Source organism: Macrobrachium nipponense, chromosome 8 (assembly GCF_015104395.2).
Source record: "Macrobrachium nipponense isolate FS-2020 chromosome 8, ASM1510439v2, whole genome shotgun sequence".
Lineage (NCBI taxonomy): Eukaryota > Metazoa > Arthropoda > Malacostraca > Decapoda > Palaemonidae > Macrobrachium > Macrobrachium nipponense.
Window position 1 is genome coordinate 13,194,452 of NC_087203.1, and position 20,188 is coordinate 13,214,639.

General features: G+C 37.2%; 1 protein-coding gene across 4 annotated transcripts in view; it reads left to right on the top strand.

The window, feature by feature from the left end:
* Positions 1 to 18,855, top strand: part of LOC135222616 (dynamin-binding protein-like) — a 334,340-nt gene extending 315,485 nt beyond the window's left edge. For all 4 annotated transcript variants that reach the window (XM_064260713.1, XM_064260714.1, XM_064260712.1 and 1 more), the window contains 2 exons: positions 4,261 to 4,413; positions 10,018 to 18,855. In XM_064260713.1, the coding sequence (XP_064116783.1) occupies positions 4,261 to 4,413; positions 10,018 to 10,188 (324 nt within the window). In that variant the 3' untranslated portion in view covers positions 10,189 to 18,855. The remainder of the gene's footprint in view (positions 1 to 4,260; positions 4,414 to 10,017) is intronic.
* Positions 18,856 to 20,188: the final 1,333 nt, after the last annotated feature.

The following is a 20,188-nucleotide window of genomic DNA, read 5'->3' on the forward strand; positions in this document are numbered from 1 at the left end:
TGTAGTAATTATATAATTTAATTAATAACTACTGCAGCTACATTTGTGTAACCTATAGCATTAAAAGTGGTTTGTAGTAGTCTAAGCTAGATAAAACAGTAAGCTAGGCTAAATAAACAAATTAGTTTACAGTATACAGTTAGCTTGAGTGGCATAACATTCAAGAATTTACTTTTAAAGCAAAACTTATGTAGTAATTATATATAATTTAATGAATTACTACTGCTGCTTCTTTCTTTTGTAGCCTATAGCCTTAAAAATGGTTTATAGTAGCCTAGATTGAATAAAGCAGTAACCTAAGTAGACTAGGTAAGCAAATTAGTTTAGAGTTTACAGATAGCTTGAGTGGAGTAACAGTCTAAAAATTACTTTTAAGGCAAAACCTACGTAGTAGTTATATATTTTAATAAATGACTGCTACTGCTACTTAGTAGCCTATAGCCTTAAATGTGATTTGTAATAGACTAGACAAATAAATAGAAACCCAGCTGAGCCTCGGGGGTATAAAGTGCAGGCTTTAAACCTGTAGCCGACTACCATCAGAGTGGTTTGACTCCACCAACTAGGTTATATAAAGCAATAGCCTAGGCTAAATAAAACAGTAGCCTAGACTTAAGTTACAGTTGAAAAGTTAGCAGTTCCAGGCCTCCACCAGGCTATTGTCTCACAGGCAGGTGTCAGCAGGGTAACCCCAATCCCTGCCAAGGCGTTACTCATGGCAGTAAACATCCAGTAGAGTGTCTTTCTATTTGCCCCTTGATGGGGGAGTGAATGCTGGCCCTAAGATTATGAGACTAGCATGCTACCAACTGTACTAGGATATTTCCTTCAGAGAGAAATCTATTCTTAGCTTAGACTAAACTAACCTAGACTAGGTAAAAAAAAGCAGTACATAGTCTAGGCTAGACTTTTAAATTAGTTTTACAGTATGTATAGAGTTAGCTTGAGTGGCATAATATTCAAGAATGTACTTTTAAAGCAAAAATTTATGTCAATTATATAATTTATACATGACTTCTAGCTTAGAAGGAAAAGTAAGTTTTTATGATGCCTAACAGTATATTACAAAATAGGGCTACATATTTTTGCCCAAATAAACCTATTTTAATAGTTTTATCACAAAGTGCATTTGGTCACGAAAATTTGAAAATATAGTAATTTATGCATATTTTTCAGTAAAAAATACTGTGATAGGCAAATTTTCCACGAATAATGGATATATATATATATACAGCCCATAGAAAAATCCACAGATAAGGCGAGTTTGCGAATAGTGAGTCCGCAAATAATGGGGTCGACAGTATTATTATTATTATTATTATTATTATTATTATTATTATTTCGGAAGGAGACCCTCTCGTAGACATGTTTTGTTAAAAATGACTGCTGCTTCAGCACTATTAATCTTATAAAGAGTCTTCTCTATCTTTCTGATGGCGGCTTTCTCGTTGTTGCTTAGACTGGCGAGCAACGCACCAAAGGGCATGGTAAAATTCGGTTGAGTCATTTGATTTATTATTGCTTATACAATTCTCCTCTCTCTCTCTCGTCTCTCTCTCTCTCTCTCGCTCTCTCTCTCTATTCCTCCTCTCTCTCTCTCTCTCTAACGCGACGTTTCCTCCTGATCGACAGGACATTATCAAGCGATAACTGCTGAGGGACTGAATTCCAGTGGCGAGTCCTTCTCCTTTTATCGTGGTGTTGCGAGCTCTCCAGTACGGTCAGAGCACTTCTCCGGTAGGTCGAGTTTTTATTGGTTCCCGGGAAGGTGACTCATACGGCGGGCGTTGACGAGTCTTGCAGACCTTCTCAGGTAGGGGGTATCACCGGGAGCCTCTTGATTGGCTTCTACCTGCGTGACGTCACCCCTGGTATTATTCTCATGTCCGGTGTTCGTTCCATGCGCGCTGGTACTTTCGTTAGGGGAGAGGGGTGTGGTCCTCCTCACACGTCGGTATCAGGAACGCTTCTTGGGTGGTATTGAGGGGAGGCTTTTCCTCGAGGATGAGCAGCGCTTCTAGGAGACGCAGACGTCGTGGGTCAGGTGCTCTCCCCGATGATCTTATCATTCCTGACGATGTCGTCTCTCGTGATGTTTCTGCGGTGTACTGCAAGGGCGTGCTGCCTAATGGCGCCCTCCTGGGCGTGGCAGGAAATCCTTTTTGACAGGCGCATCGTCGTGACGACGATGCGCCTGTCAAAAAGGATTTCCTGCCACGCCCAGGAGGGCGCCATTAGGCAGCACGCCCTTGCAGTACACCGCAGAAACATCACGAGAGACGACATCGTCAGGAATGATAAGATCATCGGGAGAGCACCTGACCCACGACGTCTGCGTCTCCTAGAAGCGCTGCTCATCCTCGAGGAAAAGCCTCCTCAATACACCCAAGAAGCGTTCCTGATACCGACGTGTGTGAGGAGGACCACACCCCTCTCCCCTAACGAAAGTACCAGCGCGCATAGGAATGAACACCGGACATGAGAATAATACCAGGGGTGACGTCACGCAGGTAGAAGCCAATCAAGAGGCTCCCGGTGATACCCCCTACCTGAGAAGGTCTGCAAGACTCGTCAACGCCCGCCGTATGAGTCACCTTCCCAGGAACCAATAAAAACTCGACCTACCGGAGAAGTGCTCTGACCGTACTGGAGAGCTCGCAACACCACGATAAAAGGAGAAGGACTCGCCACTGGAATTCAGTCCCTCAGCAGTTATCGCTTGATAATGTCCTGTCGATCAGGAGGAAACGTCGCGTTAGAGAGAGAGAGAGAATTGTATAAGCAATAATAATCAAATGACTCAACCGAATTTTACCATGCCCTTTGGTGCGTTGCTCGCCAGTCTAAGCAACAACGAGAAAGCCGTCATCAGAAAGATAGAGAAGACTCTTTATAAGATTAATAGTGCTGAAGCAGCAGTCATATTATTATTATTATTATTATTATTATTGTTATTATTATTAAATACACTAATTAGTGAATATTTCTCGATGAAAAAGTGTGAATAGCTAAATTTTTTGTGAATGATTAATAGATAGGTTCTACAGAAAAACCCATGAATAGGTGAGTCCACGAATCTCGAGAAATCGAATACAGGGGTTGACTTTATGAAATTACCTAATTAGTTGTGTGGAGTTTCGCCAATTGTTTTGATAAGTGATAGAGCCTAGGTTAATTTTGGTCCCAATAGTCTGGACACTTTTCAAAAGTGCTTTATACAACAGAATCTTGAATTTTGAGAAAAAATGGGTCAAGTATTATCCAAACTCGAATGGTCCATGTGTTTGTGCGTTACATGATTTTTAAAAGTGATTCATTTATTGCATACAGGTTGTTCCTTGGAATTTTTACTAATCCAGCATCCATCAGGTCCCAGTGGGTTTGAAGTGAAGATCATCTACCTCAATATAGTTATTTGCACATAATAAGGTTGCCTATATACGATGCACATCTTCATACATACAGTATGTGCTATAACTCATCTATAGATCACTTAAAATATTCATAACAATGTAAATGATTATTGTGCAAATTGTTTTAGGAATACTGTTGTGACAAGAGAAATAACCTGTAAGTGTTCAGTACAATTACAGTAAACATAACCATAACTACTGAACATTGAACACATCAGCTACAATGGAACATTGTCTTTTTAAGGTTTACAGGTAGATTTTGTTAAAGTATTGTATACAGGCAGTCCTCGCTGTTTTATTGTGCTTGGCTGACGACGTTGTTAACTAGCGTTTTTGCGCCAGTAAGTGGTTTATTGGTGTCAATAAACGGTTTGTTGGCATTGTTAAGTAATTTATCAGCATTGATAAGCAGTTAATGGTGCCATTTACTTGTTTGTTGGCACTTTTGTTGTCATAAACGCCATTTATTGTGATGTTCTGGTTAACAACAATTTTCGGCTATCAGCACTCAGCTGGGAATGGAACGCGTTTAACTAAGGACTGCCTGTGCTTTGAAGAAAAACTGTAGATGAAGAATTGATACAGCACAGAGTATTATTATAATGTTTGGTAGAGGCAGTGGTGAGGAAGATTTCTGTATAGTGCCGACAGTGCCCAGTTGAGAAGGCTATGCCTGTACGTACATAATTTCATTCATGTGAGGTGTGTGCAGTGCTCAGCACACCGCAAAATAGATTTTTGTGTTTGGAAACTTTTTGGATTTTGTATGAAATACATATTTTCCAGCAGGTCACAAAAATCATCAGTTTGTATCTACGTATAGTTAATGCACCCCTTTTTTTTATAGGGAAGAGAACAGGCTGAGAAACCTGTAGCTGCTGAAACTGAAGGAAGTCCCATTTATGAAGTAATTGAAGATGGTGGGATGCACCAGACTTCGCATCCTCGAATGAGTAGTGGAGCCAGCCCTCTTCCTGAACCAAACTGTGAAGAACCTCAGGTAATTAGAAGCTGGGTTTCCTTTGTCTTTATTTTAAAATGCCTTGATTTTTTTTTTTTAGTGCAATCTTTTTAAGAGGTTGTAAGTGAAATAATTACTATCAAGAATGTATTTAAATACGGTACAGGCAGTCCCTGGTTAACAAAAAATCAGTGATTTACTGGATTTTGACACCGATGACCAGTTAATGGCACCTCTGTTAGGTATGTATTGGTGACACAACTATTATTGGCACCGGATAAAACCAGAAATCGGCGCATTAAGGCGCTGAAAATCAGCGAGTTTCAGCACTAGACAGGTGCCATAAAACCAAATCGCAGGTAACCGAGTCCTCAGATAATCGGGGACTGCCTGTAATCCTTTGATTATTCAGACTAATAGAGCCAAGGGCTTTGGATAAAAATCTGTGTTCATGTGCAGCCCTGTACCCTTTTGCACGTAAATCTGTCATACCACATAACTGCAAACACTCATTATGCTTATAAACAACAACGTTCATATGTACTTCAAACTGAAAACTTTATGCAAAAGGTAATTACTGTGTTCCCCCATATTCGCGGGGGGATGTGAATAGCTAGAATCCACGAATAGTTGAAACCCCTAAAAAAATGCTTAAAACGGCCTATTTGGTTAGTTAACACTAAAGAAAAATCCACTGAAAATGTTTATACCTGATTTTTTAAGTTTTACCACAAAAAGTGCATTTAATGTACGAAATTTATTGAAAAAGCAGGAATTTGTGGATATTTCTCCAAGAAAAATACCACGATTGGCGAATTTTCGCAAAAAAATGATGGTATATATTCCAGAGAGAAATTCGCGAATACATGAGTCTGCAGATACAGGGGATTCACTGTATATCTACCCTTTTTTCATACATTTGTAATAGAAAATACAACATAGACTTTTTAAAAAATGCAATCTCTCTCTCTTTCTCTCTTGTAAATTACAGAATTCTGCAAGTAGGTAACTAACCTGTGTTTACCAAAAGCCTACCATGACCATTGATGTATGTACTATTTTTATATAGCAACTTTCTTATCATTAACTCACATCAGTCACCTGGCTTAGTTCCTAATACCAAACTAAGTAGTGCCTATCAATGGCAGTCCATAGTCTTAAACTTAGGTTTGTCATTTGCTTTAAACCTGATAAAAAACATACTCAACTTTCTAGTAAAATTTGATCATTTCAGTGCTAACAGTTACAAGAAATACGAAATATATCTTAGGGAACTTTTCAAAACACACTAATCAGACACAACAACACACACCCTGCCTAAAAGATTTATGATAGCTATAAACTCACTCTACAAACTAGATGTTACCAACATTAGATCAGATAAAGATGGTAAAATTGTGTTAATGGACAAGAGTTTCTATCAAGAAAAGATCTGTGAACTTTTAAAAGATACAACTACCTCTGAGAAATTAACAAAAAACCTGAGCCATAGTGTCCCAGTAGATTTCTCTAGAAAAATCAAACATTAGTCAAAGTAAGAAAAATATAGAAATTTTGAAAAAAATTAAAGCAATCAATCCTACATTACCATATTTCTATGTCCCCAAAACTCACAAAGAGAGAGAATGGAGAAGAGAGAGAGGAGAGAGAGATAGAGAGAGCGGAGAGAGAGAGAGAGAGAGAGAGAGAGAGAATTATATAGATTATATAATCATTATAATATGATATATATACGTATATTATATATATATATAGATACGTATATATATATATATATATATATATAATATATATATATATAGATATATATATATAATATATATATACTATCTATATATATATATATATATATATCTATACGTATATATATATATATATATATATATATAGTATATATATATATATATATATATATATATATATATATATATATATATACAGTGGTACCTCGAGATACAAAATTAATCCGTTCCGAGGCGGCCTTCGTATAATGAGTTTTTCGTATCTTGGAACACATTTTACATGTAAAATGGCTAATCCGTTCCAAGCCCTCCAAAAACACCCATTAAATTTCATAATAAAGCTAAATTGACCTATAAACAATAAAATACTACAACAATTTGGACCATTCAATACCTAAATTAAGAATAAAAATCGAAAACCTGTAAATAAAGTGTATATTAGTGTACAAAAAATATTATTAATGTAACGTAAAATGTGGAAGCTTACCTTTCGAGTGAGGCTATCTCCGATAGTGGCGGCAGAGGAGGAGGAGGACAAACGGCAGATAACGTACGTACGTACATACACTTAACTTTACGAAAACACACAAAAAATTTAAGGAAAACCATAAAACTAAAATTTACGAAACACCTTAACAAAACTGTAACACTTAACTTACAAAAATCTAGAAATTACGTAAAAAAAAAAATTTATTTTTTTTATTTTTAAATTTTTTTTTTACTTTTACGTAGGCTTTTTTTTTTTTTTTTTTTTTTTTATACAGAATTTCAACTTCATCACCGCTTTCAACGTTTTGTTTTTCATCACTTGGTTCCTTCCTTTTTGCTTTCACTTTCTGTTTTTTTATCACTTGGTTCTTCCTTTTTGCTTACTCCTGCTAATGCTGAAGGCCTCTTTAAAAAATAACGATCCAAGGAAGATTGCTTCTGCCTACTTTTCACAATGTTCCTGAAACGACTCAAGCAAACGTCATCGAACTGCGCAAGCATACGACCTATGTGAGCCTTTTCGGGGTGTCTTTTTTCGATAAACAATTGCACTTTATGAAAAGCGCCTAGAATATCCTTAATTTCTGCCGTTGTCATAGGCTCCTCCTCCTCTTCCTCGCCGCTGCTAGAAAACTCCTCTTGAACGATGTTAAGTTGCATGGCCTCCAACTCCTTCAGGTCATCCGTCGTAAGCTCCTCTTGGTGCTCCTCGAGAAGGTCGTTGATGTCGTCCTCGTCGACGACCAGCCCCATGGACTTGCCGAGTGCACGATCTCGTCAAGATCTGGTTCCAAAACAGTTTCGGATCATCAACTGTTTCTGACTCTGCAGTACCAGCTTCGCCCACGTCGAATCCCTCAAAGTCTCTGGCGGATACGGCATCAGGCCAGAGTTTCCTCCACGAGGAATTCAAGGTTCGCCTCGAAACCTCCTGCCAAGCTAGGTCAATGAGTCGGATGCAAATGACGATGTCGAAATGCTCCTTCCAAAATTGACGCAAGGTGAGGTTTGTGGTATCGGTGATGTCGAAACATCTCTTGAAAAGATGTTTCGTGTACAGCTTCTTAAAGTTCGCTATCACTTGCTGGTCCATGGGCTGGAGGAGAGGGGTGGTGTTGGGCGGAAGAAAAAGAATCTTAACGAAGGAATACTCTGCTAGGATATCTTCCTCGAGGCCAGGAGGGTGGGGAGGGGCATTGTCCAACACCAGCAGACATTTCAGGGGGAGGCGCTTCTCTTGCAAAAAACTCTTCACAGTCGGGCCGAAACACAGATTTACCCACTCCGTGAACAAAAGCCTCGTTACCCAGGCTTTTGCATTAGCCCTCCACATCACTGGAAGCTTCTCCTTCAACACTTTGTGGGCCTTGAAGGCTCAAGGAGTCTCGGAGTGATACACCAGTAGGGGCTTCACCTTGCAATCCCCACTGGCGTTTGAACAAAGTGCGAGCGTAAGCCTGTCTTTCATAGGCTTATGCCCGGGTAGCTTCTTCTCTTCCTCCGTGATGTATGTCCGACGAGGCATTTTTTTCCAAAAAAGGCCAGTCTCATCACAGTTGAAGACTTGCTGAGAACTGTAGCCTTCCTTGGTCATCATCTCGTCGAATGTCTTTTTAAAGGCTTCGGCCGCTTTTGTGTCCGAGCTGGCAGCCTCCCATGACGCACCACCGAATGGATGCCAGTCCGTTTACGAAATTTCTCGAACCAGCCATGCGAAGCCTTGAAGTCTGGGGTTGGCGTTGAAGTCCCTTCCCCTCCCTCGTCTTCCGCCTGCGCAATCAAATCGCCGAAAATAGCACTGGCCTTGTGAGCGATTGCTGTCTCTGTTACTGTATCACCAGTGATTTCTTTGTCTTTATCCAGATGAGGAGCAGCCGTTCCATCTCGTCGTGCACATGGCTCCTCTTGCTGGACAAATAGTGATGCCCTTCGACAGTGTAGTTGCTTTGATGGCATCCTTCTGTTTAAGGATGGTGCCTATTGTCGACGGATTACGGCCGTTTTCCTTTGTGATCACTCAATCGCATACCAGCTTTGTACTTCTTTATGATCTCCATCTTTGTCTCCAAAGAGAGCATGCGCTTCTTTCCGTGAATTTCAACTTTCTTGGGACCCATGACTACGTTAATTTACGTAAAGTTACACAAATACATAATACAGTCTTCGCACAACACGATAATATGTACTGCAACGAAATCACTAACGAATTTACGTTACTAAATGAAATCGTTGGAGCGAATGAATGCCGATTGCGTAAGGTAAAGTTTCGGGTGCGGAGTGGCCGAGCTAAGGGACGCCAGCGCGTACGTATAGAAGATGCATGATGGGAGGGATGCTGTCCAATCAGAGAGAAGGATCTCATGGCTTTGCTAGCATCAGGAACCAATGGGAGAGCAGGAGGATGGTGGCGAGTCTACTAGCACTAAGATGGCGGCGTGCGGCGCGAGTTCCAAAATTGTTATCGGGCGAATCTCGGACTTTCAGAAACCTTTCGTATCTTGAAAACTTTCCGTATGTAGAGCAGTAAAATTTTTCGCATTGGCTTTCGTAACTTGGATTTTTCGTAAGTTGAGCCTTTCGTATCTCAAGGTACTACTGTGTATATAATTTATATATATATATATATATATATTATATATCATATATATAATATATATATAGAGATATATATATATATATATACACACAGTGGTACCTCGAGATATGAAATTAACCCGTTCCGAGGCGGCCTTCGTATCATGAGCTAGTTGAAAGGGTCAAAAGTGTTTATCTGATTGATACTGGAAACCATCCATGTATGTTTTAAGATTTGACCCCTTTGTAAAATATGCTGCAGCTGCCTATGCTCTTCTACAGATACCACTTCTGTGTCAGTACCATGAGAGATGGCAAATATTTTTGTGAAGTTGAAAGCAGGCCAGCATTATATAATGTCAAAATGAATTATTATAGCTGTAATAAATATAAAACTTGTCGTCATGCTTTCGATGGTTTCCAAAAACAGCGGAAAATTGATCAGTAGAGTCTGTCTGATAATGCAGGGTGAACCCAACAGTGTCTCACATTTTCTTTTGCATGTCTAAAGATTTCGAGGCACAAGCCTGTCACACATCCTACTTAGACAGCATCCATAATGAAGATGTGTGGGTAAAGTCAACTAGATACTTGAATTGATGAGTAGCTTTTTTGTCTCATCTGTAACCACCATTACTGAGTTATTAAGGAATCAGAAGTTGTTTAAACTCATTCAATATTTTGTTTAGTTATAGTACTCCAGTCCTTTTCATGTACGTAATGCCAAATATATGAAAAGGGTAAGCTACTGAAATATTTGATTTTTTTCATGTGTAGTGAAAGAGGTTTTCATTGTGATATTTGAAGTCTCATGTATTTCATCATTTTTTTTTTTCAGTTCTACTACGCACTATATAATTTTGGTGGTTCTGACAGTACTCAGTTAAATTTAAGTGCAGGTCAAGTTGTCTTGATTGTTGAAGCAAAATCATCAGAATGGTGGTTTGTTGAAGATCGTAATGGACATCAAGGTTACGTGCCAGCTTCTTACCTCACCAAATATACATAACATGGTAGTGTATTCACAAAGATTATGTCTCCTTAGTATTTAAAATGTAAATATTTTTGTACCTGCATATATTAGTGATTTTAGGAAATTAGTGTTCTAGATTACCAGAATGTATGATCAAATACCCATCTAACATTTTATGTACTAGTATTTGGATATTTTGTGTTGTATGATAGGGAGTAATTAATGTCTTTGCAGTGGTGTTATTGTGTCAGCCTTACATTGCATCACAGTATGTATCCTAATTGTATTGTTAGTGCTTTATTTGGTGTGTCCTGTTTAATTAAACACTAAATTTCCTTATTAAGAAATATTTCTGCTGCCATATATATATAAGAAAAGTTTTGTGCTCAAGTAATTGGGAAGAATAGAGCTTTTATATATTCATGGTAGAAGTAAAAAAGCTTAAGTCAGTCTGTCACTTGATTTAATTTATTTAGTAAATTATCCAAAGGCAGAAGTTGAAGGAATGAAGATTTGACTTACTTATCTCAGATGTGTTGAGGTCTTTGTTGCAAAGTATGTCTTATCTCATTTTCATAGCTTTCCCATCTTTTACAAGTTAGTTACTGTGTTGTTTCAAACACAGCTTGTGGTAATTTTTTGTGATTGTGGTATACTGTGGAGCCCCAACTACGTATTCACGTTTCGGGATTCGCTTACTCACCTATTTGTGAATTTTTTGTGGAACTTAACTCCAAATAATTTGCAGAAAATTGGTCTGTTCTCTGATTTTTTTGTATTATTCTTATTATCACTATTCAGTCAGTGAACCCTATTCAAATGGAACAAGCCCACAGGGGCCATTTACTTGAAATTCAAGCTTCCAAAGAATATGGTGTTCATTAGGAATAAGTAAGAGGAATTACTATCAAGAGAAGCACTGAAAGAAGAGATACCACTTATTAAAGAAGAAATAATAAATTAATAAACACAGTAGAGCATATCTAAAATATTTGCTAATTATTTTTTATTTTATTTTCATGACTAAATATGTTTTTTATGATAAAAAAATTATTTGCATACTTTATTAATTTCAAATACATATTAATATTAATGTAAACACACCAAAATATCAATAAAATATATTTTTCCCTTAAAAAAATGTTCAGAAACAATGTACCAATGCCAATCCTATCTACATTAACAGAAAACAGTAAGATTTGAATATTACTGTATAAAGGAAAATGTACTTGACTAAGTACTGTATAGGGATAACTTGATAAGTTTTTGCCTTGATAAAAGTGCAGTAACAAGTGTAGGAGTGTTCACATGCACCTGTAAGCCATACTGTATATTTTTAAGAGTAATATAAGATGACTTTGAAATGATATTATGTAAATTGAAATGATATTATGTAAATTGTAGTAGGATGAGATTTCTTTTTGTAGAACTATCTAAATATGTTCTTGTTATTTGAATTTAATTTTCATGACTAAATGGTACATTTTTTATGATAAAATAAAATAATGATTTACTAATTTTAAAATATTAACATTAAATGTAAATAGCAAAATATCAATAACATGTATTTTTTTCCGTAAAGAATGTTTGCTAGACAAAGTACAGATTTTAATAACAAAGGTAACGGGAAAGAAAATGCTGCTTAGGACATTGAAATACCTAGGTCCAATGTGTTATTTGACATGCTATTGGCTGGCATTTGCCAAGAAGCTAATCCAGGAGTGCCATTCATTTTCCTTGGCGCTGATTGTCTCGTGGAGACCTGTACAGAGCCCACACCTCTTCCAGTTCACTGCGTAGACCTCAACTTTGTGAGCATGTTGTTGGGTACCTGTTGTGTACAGTACAGTACTTTGTGTATGTTTGTGCCTCATTTTTAATCTTAATGTATCTCTTTTAATCATGCCCAAAGATCCCTCCTAACTGCCCTGCTCCTTCTAAGGCTTCTGGCAAAGTGCCTAAGACCCAGGAGAATACAGTCAGTCCCCAGGTTACGACGTGTTTGGCTTACGACGTTCCGAGGTTAAGGCGCTTTTCAATTATATTCATCTGAAATTATTTCCGGGGTTACGACGTTTGTTCCAGGGTTACGATGCCTACCACACTGATCTGGCAGAAGAAATATGATACCAAAAATGCAAAATAATCAATAATTGAAGGTTTTTTTTATGAAAAATGCAATAAGAATGCAGTTTACATAGTTTTTAATGCACCTAAAGCATTAAAAGTAAGGTTTTCTTAGGATTTTCCACGATGTTCCGGCTTGCAACGATTTTCGGGTTACAATGCGTCTCAAGAACGGAACCCATGTCGTAACCCGGGGACTGCCTGTATCATGGTGCTCCAGGAGAACGTAAAACGTCTGGAAATACTGAAGGAAGGGAAAACTTACATTGCAGTAGCTGCTATTATGGTGTGAGTGAGAGTAGTTCCCTCCGGTACATCAAAAAGAAAGAATTGGTAGTGCCAAGACTGTTTCCACTGTGTATGATTAGAATATTGGCAGATGGAGAGTGCCTTGGCATTGTGGATCACGTTGTGCCAGAAGAATAACATGCCCCTCGATTGGAACATCATAGGCACGAAATCTCTACTAGCAGTTTTTGCCTGTTACAGAAGGTGGCAATGTACAGGAGGCAAACTTCTTAAACTTTGATGACCCTGCCAAAGAAGAGGAAGAAGTGGGATCATCGTCAGCTCCTGAGGGTTTTTGGGCCAGCAAGGGGTGGTTCCACCGTATCCAGAAGCAGTTCCACCGAAAGTTTGTCTTTCTGCATGGAGAAATGGCATCAGCAGACACTGAAGCAGCTGTGAAATATCCTGAGACCTTCAAGGAAATCAACAGGGATAAGGGCTGGCATTTAGAACAGGTGCTCAATATGGACAAGACTGGCTTGTTGTGGAAAACAATTCCTTCACGGACATACCTTATGAAGGATGAAGCCAGAGCCCCCAGGTTTTAAGGCCTAGATGGGCAGGGTTACCCTCTTCATGTGTGGCAATGCTGCTGGCTTCATGCTGAAGCCAAGGCCTCATTTACAAGGCTGCAAACCCCAGGGCCCTTAAGAATAAGAACTAGGACTTGCCACCTGTGTTTTGGATGCATAACCCTATGGCCTGGATCACCAAAATCCTTATATCTAATTGGTTAGTGTAAAGCTTCATCCCTCCAGTTGAGGATTATTTCAATGATTTGTGTATGGAGTTCAAGGTGTTTGTGATAATGGGTCTGCTGCCCTCCATCACCTCTCTCCTCCAGCCTAAGGACCAGGACATGACCTGTGCCTTCAAGGCATTCTATACTCAGAACTCCCTCGAGCACCTTGTGACGGCAGTGGACAATGACAGTGAATTTATATTGAGGGAGTATTGGTGTAAATTCATGATTGCCACATGTCTGACCGTCATTGGCTGAACGTTGAATCATATGAAGAAGGAGACCCTTAATGAATGCTGGAAGAAGTTGTGGCTGGAGTGTGTTTATTATTAGTATAAGGGCTTCTCTTCCAAAGAAATTCAACATTCAGCCATTGATAAGGGAGTCCAATTGATGAGGATGCTTGGTGGAGAAGGCTTTGATGACATCACCAAGGATGAAGTCGGCACCTTCATTGATGCCTCTGTGACCCCCTGATGGACCAGGATGTGAAAGGGCTGATGAAGTCTGCCAGTGAGGAACAAGATGCAGCAGGTTCAGGTGATGAGAGCCTGTCTTAGGAATGTCTGTCACAAATTTTAAAGGAAACCAGATAGCTGCAGGAGATGACTGAGGCATGGAATCCGTATATGGAACGCTCCTTAAAGTGTTCAAATGCCCTTGATACATGCATGGCACCCTATAATAACCTTCTCTTTACCAAGAAGGAGCAGCTACAGCAGGTTCCTACCACTATGTTTCTCAAGCTTGTGAAGAAGGACCCTCCAAAGCCTCCTGAAGCCCTTAAAGAAGGGCAATTGGTAGGCAAAGTGGATGAAAAAGGGGAAGAGGCTCCCTCAGAGGATATATAACTCCTCTGCTTTACTATGCAGTCATATCTCCATCATCATTCATCAGACTGCACAGCTAATTTATCCTCATCTTTAGTCAACATCTTAAACTTCTCATTATTTTGAATATTTTCTCAATGTATGTATATTTAAATAATTAGGTACAGTACAGTCCTTAACTGCTTCCTGTACTGTACTTGAGAATGTACCAATGTCACAAAATAGTAAGGCTTGAAAGAAAATGTAGTGCCTGAATACAGGGATGATTTGATTAGTTTTCACCTTTGTAAGAGTACAGTAACAGTTGTAGGAGTTTTCACACACAGCTGCAAGCCATATATTTTTGAGGATACAAAATGTTGCAAGATGACTTGAAATTATATTAAAGTGTTTTAGGATGATATAGTTTAAGGTATACATTGGTGTTTGAACTATTAAAATAGGCAGTAATCAGCATTTTTAGAGGGGTGTCTCCAGTATTTGCAAATTTTAGCTAGTCATGGGTGGTTGTGGTCCCTAACCCCTGCAAATATCAGGTATCCACTATATATGAATATTAAAAAGTAATTTTTTATACCCACAACATCAGTATATTTCAAGAAACGTTTTTGTTATTCTTTATTTGCAGTGATGATAATTCATATTTGGTTTTCAATTTTTTTTCTAAACTATCCAGTAATGTAAATGATATAATTATTTGCCAGTTGTTTGTTATAGTAAATCTTCTTAAACATTGAATAGCAGTCATTTTCTATAGATGAGAAATGGCATATTTATCACTGGAAGCAAATTTATTGCAATTATCAGTTAATTTTGGTGCTGGAAATAAATGTTTTGATAATAATTTGTTTTACCATGCTTTCACTCAAAGATTGTTAATACTTAATTTTACATAATAATATCTGTAGTACTCATATTTCTTCAAATCTATTCCTGCATCACAGATAGTACATGGGTTTGTATGTGATATGGAAGTGGGTTCCTCCTATTTTTTTATGAAATTTCAAGATTGAGAGATAGCATTTGACAGATGTTTATGTTTCATGAAAATTAAGTTTATTAATATTTTTTTTATTATATATAGAAAATTTGTTTGAAATTTATTGCTTTATTTGGCCATTCTGGGACTTTTCACATTTTTATATATCACAGACTTGGAAAAATTAAAGTATACTAACAGAATTCCAGTAACCATCTTATGATTGAATGGTCTGTTGGTATGTGGATTTGCAGTACTGTACATTGCTACACAAAACTTATTTCATGATAATTTGCTACACAAGGCTTTATTCCATGATAGTTGCAAGTACAGTATTGTATGTACAAGGTTTTGTAACAAAAGCATTTAGGTACAGTATTTTTTATTGAGATAGCTTTTTTTATGAAACTTTAGTTGTCATTATGTTGTAAAGTTAAACCAAATGTTGCATTTGTGGTATATAAACTTGATTTCAGTATCCAGTTGATCATCAGTGAGGGTCCTGTATAATTATTACTTTATTGGACTCGATTTGTTGTAGTACTTCTAAGAAGTAGTGATTATTGCATTTGATTGCATAGGGTCGATGGACATGCATGAACATCCCAATTTTAGCAATGAATTTTCAGAACTTCTGACTTTCGTTGTACATTAATATTATTATATGTTCTTAGCCTTACATACAAAATTGAGTGCTGATCCATTGGGAGGATTGTCAGGGAGCAGGAAGATGGTTACTTGTTCTGAGGGAGTGTCATATCAGCTTCCTGGAGCTTTTGGCTGTTTATCCATCTTAGAATATTGAAGCCTCCATAAAAGATCCATATTTTGTTGGTCCTAGACAAATGACTGCAAGTCTTGTAATATTTAGAGGTTGGGCTCACACTCAGCCCTTCTCAAGTCAATAATTCCCAACATGTTTCCACTTCCAAAAGTAGACCGTTTGCCATATTCACGAAGTATTAACTTCCAGTGTGTGTATCTGAATCTGGATTGTCAGGCAATAAAAAGAGATGCATTATTATAAGAATAGAGTGAATGGAGGACACTACTCTTTGCTGCATTGTCCCAGATTTTAAAGACTTTGAACTATCTGCTGGCGCTCTGTGGGACTGCTTACCTAGTGGCCCCAAATGGCTGAACAATCATTGGTTCTGTTTGCTTTAAGAATGGGCGAGAGAATAGATTCCATTACTGTCTACTGTTCTATCACAGACAGGAGGGAAAGTCCTCTATGCAGCCTCCTTTCTAAGCTGTGATCTTCACATGTTGATTTTTTAAAATATGGTCTTCTGTGAAGATTATTTACCTAACATTGTCCATATGGAAAATGTGGTTAGATTAGTACCTCCATCATACTGAAACCCCAGACCTGGCATCTAATGAGGAAGATAGCCAACATAAGCACTGTTTTCATGTCTATGCGAATAGGATGAAGGAAAAATCTAGGTAGTTGCTGTTACAGGAGATAGAGCCCTTTTGTCCTGAATCTTTTACATTCCATCACTGCCAACAAGCACCATTCTGGCTGAGAACAACTATAAGAGAAGTCTTAGATTGGTTGGTCTGCCTTGGAAGACCATGAGAGTGTAACTCTTTCGAGGACTCACAGGAGTTTCCAAAAATAGGTTTTTCCTGCATCAAAACCTGTGTTTTCATCTGTATGTTGAGCTTACGTGTATTTTTAAAAGCTATAAATTTAATGCCACGTGTGAACCAGGCCTAGCTGTGATTATGCTCTTGTTTATCTTTTGACTAGAATTTAGTTTAAATGAATGGGTAATAATGATGATGATAACAATTCTAAATGATACAATGATAAATAACATTGTAGTTGGATAGGTAGAAGGGCCAGCAATCTAAAATTGCATGTAGTGCTTCCCTTTGTATATAAGATACAAAGATATTTTTGGGTTAAGAATTGAATCCTGTAGGCCATTAAATGTTCCTGTTTATCAAGGTACTTGTGCTTTATTGATACACTGAGTTTCAAACATCACTACCAGCCACTTCTTGTATTTTATATCTTAGTTTTTGATGTACAGTACTGTGATTCATTATTGGGCCTGTTGAGAAAGTCGGTTTTTCACATATGAATTTGTTAGTTTTGCCTCGTCTTAATGGATCCCAGGAAGGATTTTGCACTAATAGACCTGAAAATTCTATAGAACTGATATTTTGAAATGATAAAGTTTTACAGTTAATTTATCCTACTGAGCACTTTAAACATTCTACACTCCTGAGGTAGTTTTGCAACTGTGCTTTTAAAAATGCAATTAGATGTTTTAATCTTGTAAGTTAACATAAGTATACTAGTGTAACTTAAATTTTGCTAACGTATTACATAACTGACAAGATCATATAAACTTTACTTGCAAATGATTTATTCCTTTTAACTATATAGTTGTCATGGTTTGATTGTCTAGTTTATATGTTTGAGTATTTGTCATACTATACAGTAAATTTATAGAATTAGCTTCATTTCCAGCCTGTTCATATCCTTATATCCTATACTCAAGAACTGTTTGACAAGAGGTACTCCTGCATGATCTTATCATTGTAGATAGTTTCAAATCCATTCAATGTATTTGGGAAATAATCTGAATCATTACTCAGCTGTAGGCTGTAGTGTTGAGGACATAAGATATTAGAAAAAGTTCCTTAGAATTTGCAAAGTATTAATAACATCCTCTGCTTGAATGAAGTTTTGAATATTTTAGTTTAACAGTGTATACCATAAAACCTCCCCAAGTGAGTGAAAGGCATCATTAGTTCAGTTTTATAGCAGAAACTGTAGGCTTCCTCTACATTGCAGGTGAGACTCAAATGCTTGAATTTATATACCAAAAGCTTTTATGAAAACATTGTTCTAAATAGTTGTAGAGATTCTGTAAGTCTAGAAATTTAATATTGCCAGCTTTTTTTATATCTGAGCTACCATAGTTTCTTATGTCAAAGATGCCCCTTAATTTTGACTAGGAAAATTGTGAAAAAAAGAAAAGAAATAAGGGTACACAGTTTCATGAGTTGATGGATTTGGTTGGTGCACTGCATGCACCAAAGTCTCAATTTTTAGAAGTACCAACACTTTGGATGGTACAATATATTGGTTATTGAAGAGTTTTGATTTTGTATAAAAATACTGTATTCCAGCAAAAATGAAAAACTTTAACAGATTGTTAAAAAGGCATTTGGGATAAGCTGCTCAGCAATATTTTATAAGCCTTCAGTGTTTCAGCATGTGAAAATGGATGTAGCTACAGCTGGTGTAGTATTTTAAGATTCAGGTGATATTGTATGTAGCTCATGCAGCATTTTTTTTATCTGAGCCTAAGAAAACTTAACAACACCCACCAGGAAATATTACAAATGCGAAATAACTTTTTATTGCATAGTTATGTTGTGTAAAAATGCCACAAAAACATGACATCTCAAATAGAACAAGATAAAAGTAGAGTAAAGATGAAGTCAGTGCAATATATATACAGTAGTATCTCCTGTGTCTGCATTAATAGAGCAAAAGCCCTTTCTGATTATGAAAATTTCAACAAATGTCCAATAAAACTCTACAGATGTAAAACAGCAACTCCATGCCCTTACTCCCCCTACCTTGTCTGCAAAATTGTTAATGCTAAATGTGGTTTAAACAACAATCACACTAAAAACGTGATGTGAAGGGCGATTTCCCAGCTAATTTTCCCTTATTTGTAACAAAATATACTTTGTGCAAAAAATAATCAAGTCTCTTTTTTTTCTCTCGTACACAACACACAAAACTTCATATGTACTGTTTGTACGATACACAACCATAAAACATCGGTATCACTTTGTTTTTATTATTTGCCTAAAGACAGTGTACTGTAAATTCTTACATTTAATAATACTTATACAGAAAAATTCAACCTCTCTCTTCTCTCTCTCTCTCCTCTCCTCTCGTCTCTCTCTCTCTCTCTCTCTCTCTCTCTCTCTCTCTCTCTCTCTCGCTCTCTCTCCTTCTCCTCTCTCTTCCATCTCTCTCTCTCTCTCTCTCTCTCTCTCTCTCTCTCTCTATCGTATGCAACACACACTAGTCAGCACCCGATGTTTGGGGGCTAGGGACCACAAACACCAGCAAATAACTAAAATCTGCGAATACTTGACATCACCCCCAAAAGATGCTTATAACTGGCTGTTTTAGATAGTTTAAAAACCACACCCCTCTAAATGTTTATAACTGCTTATTTTAATAGTTTAAACATCAAATGTATACCTTAAACAATTATCCTATACAGAATATACTTTAAACTATTATCTAAAACACTTTAAATATCATTTCAGAGTCATCATACAACATTATCATTTCAAAGTCATCTCACAATATTACCCTTAAAAATATGTGGCTTGCAAACTTCAAGTTACCCCAATTTTCAAGTACATCCATTTTCTCTCATGCAGTATTGAAGCAGTCACATTTTCTTGTTCAGTACGTGGGCAAACACTGGGAATTTCAGTATACTGTATACAGTATCTTAATATTTATTATGCATTGAAAAATGAATAATTTTTGTTGACAGTTTGCTATGTATTAATGTTTGAAAATTAAAAAATAATCTTTTTCATAAAAAAATTTATTTATTCATGAATATAACATGAAAATACAGTACTACTAATTAGTGAACATTTCTCGACGGAAAAAACTGACTTAATTTTTTGCAAGTAATTTGGTGGTAAATGCCACAGAAAAATCTGCAAATAAGTGAAGCCACAAAACCTGAACTGCCAATAGGTGGGGTCAACTGTAATGTAGGTGTAGTTTATGTACAATACACTACTGTATAACACAAGTATAACTTTGTTTTTCATATTTTGCCTAAACACATTAAGAAATATAATTTAAAAGTAAAACCAAAACTTTTCCTTTGTAACTTACCTTTATGCACTACCAAAACTACTTATGAAGGCTGGACTTTTAAAAACTTGTGAGGAGGTTTACAAGACCGCCTCCTCATACTCCTCCTCCTCATTTTCCTCCTTTCCCCCTCCCGCCATCTTGACGGTTTCATTGAAACTAGGTATTTTCTGCCTACTGTA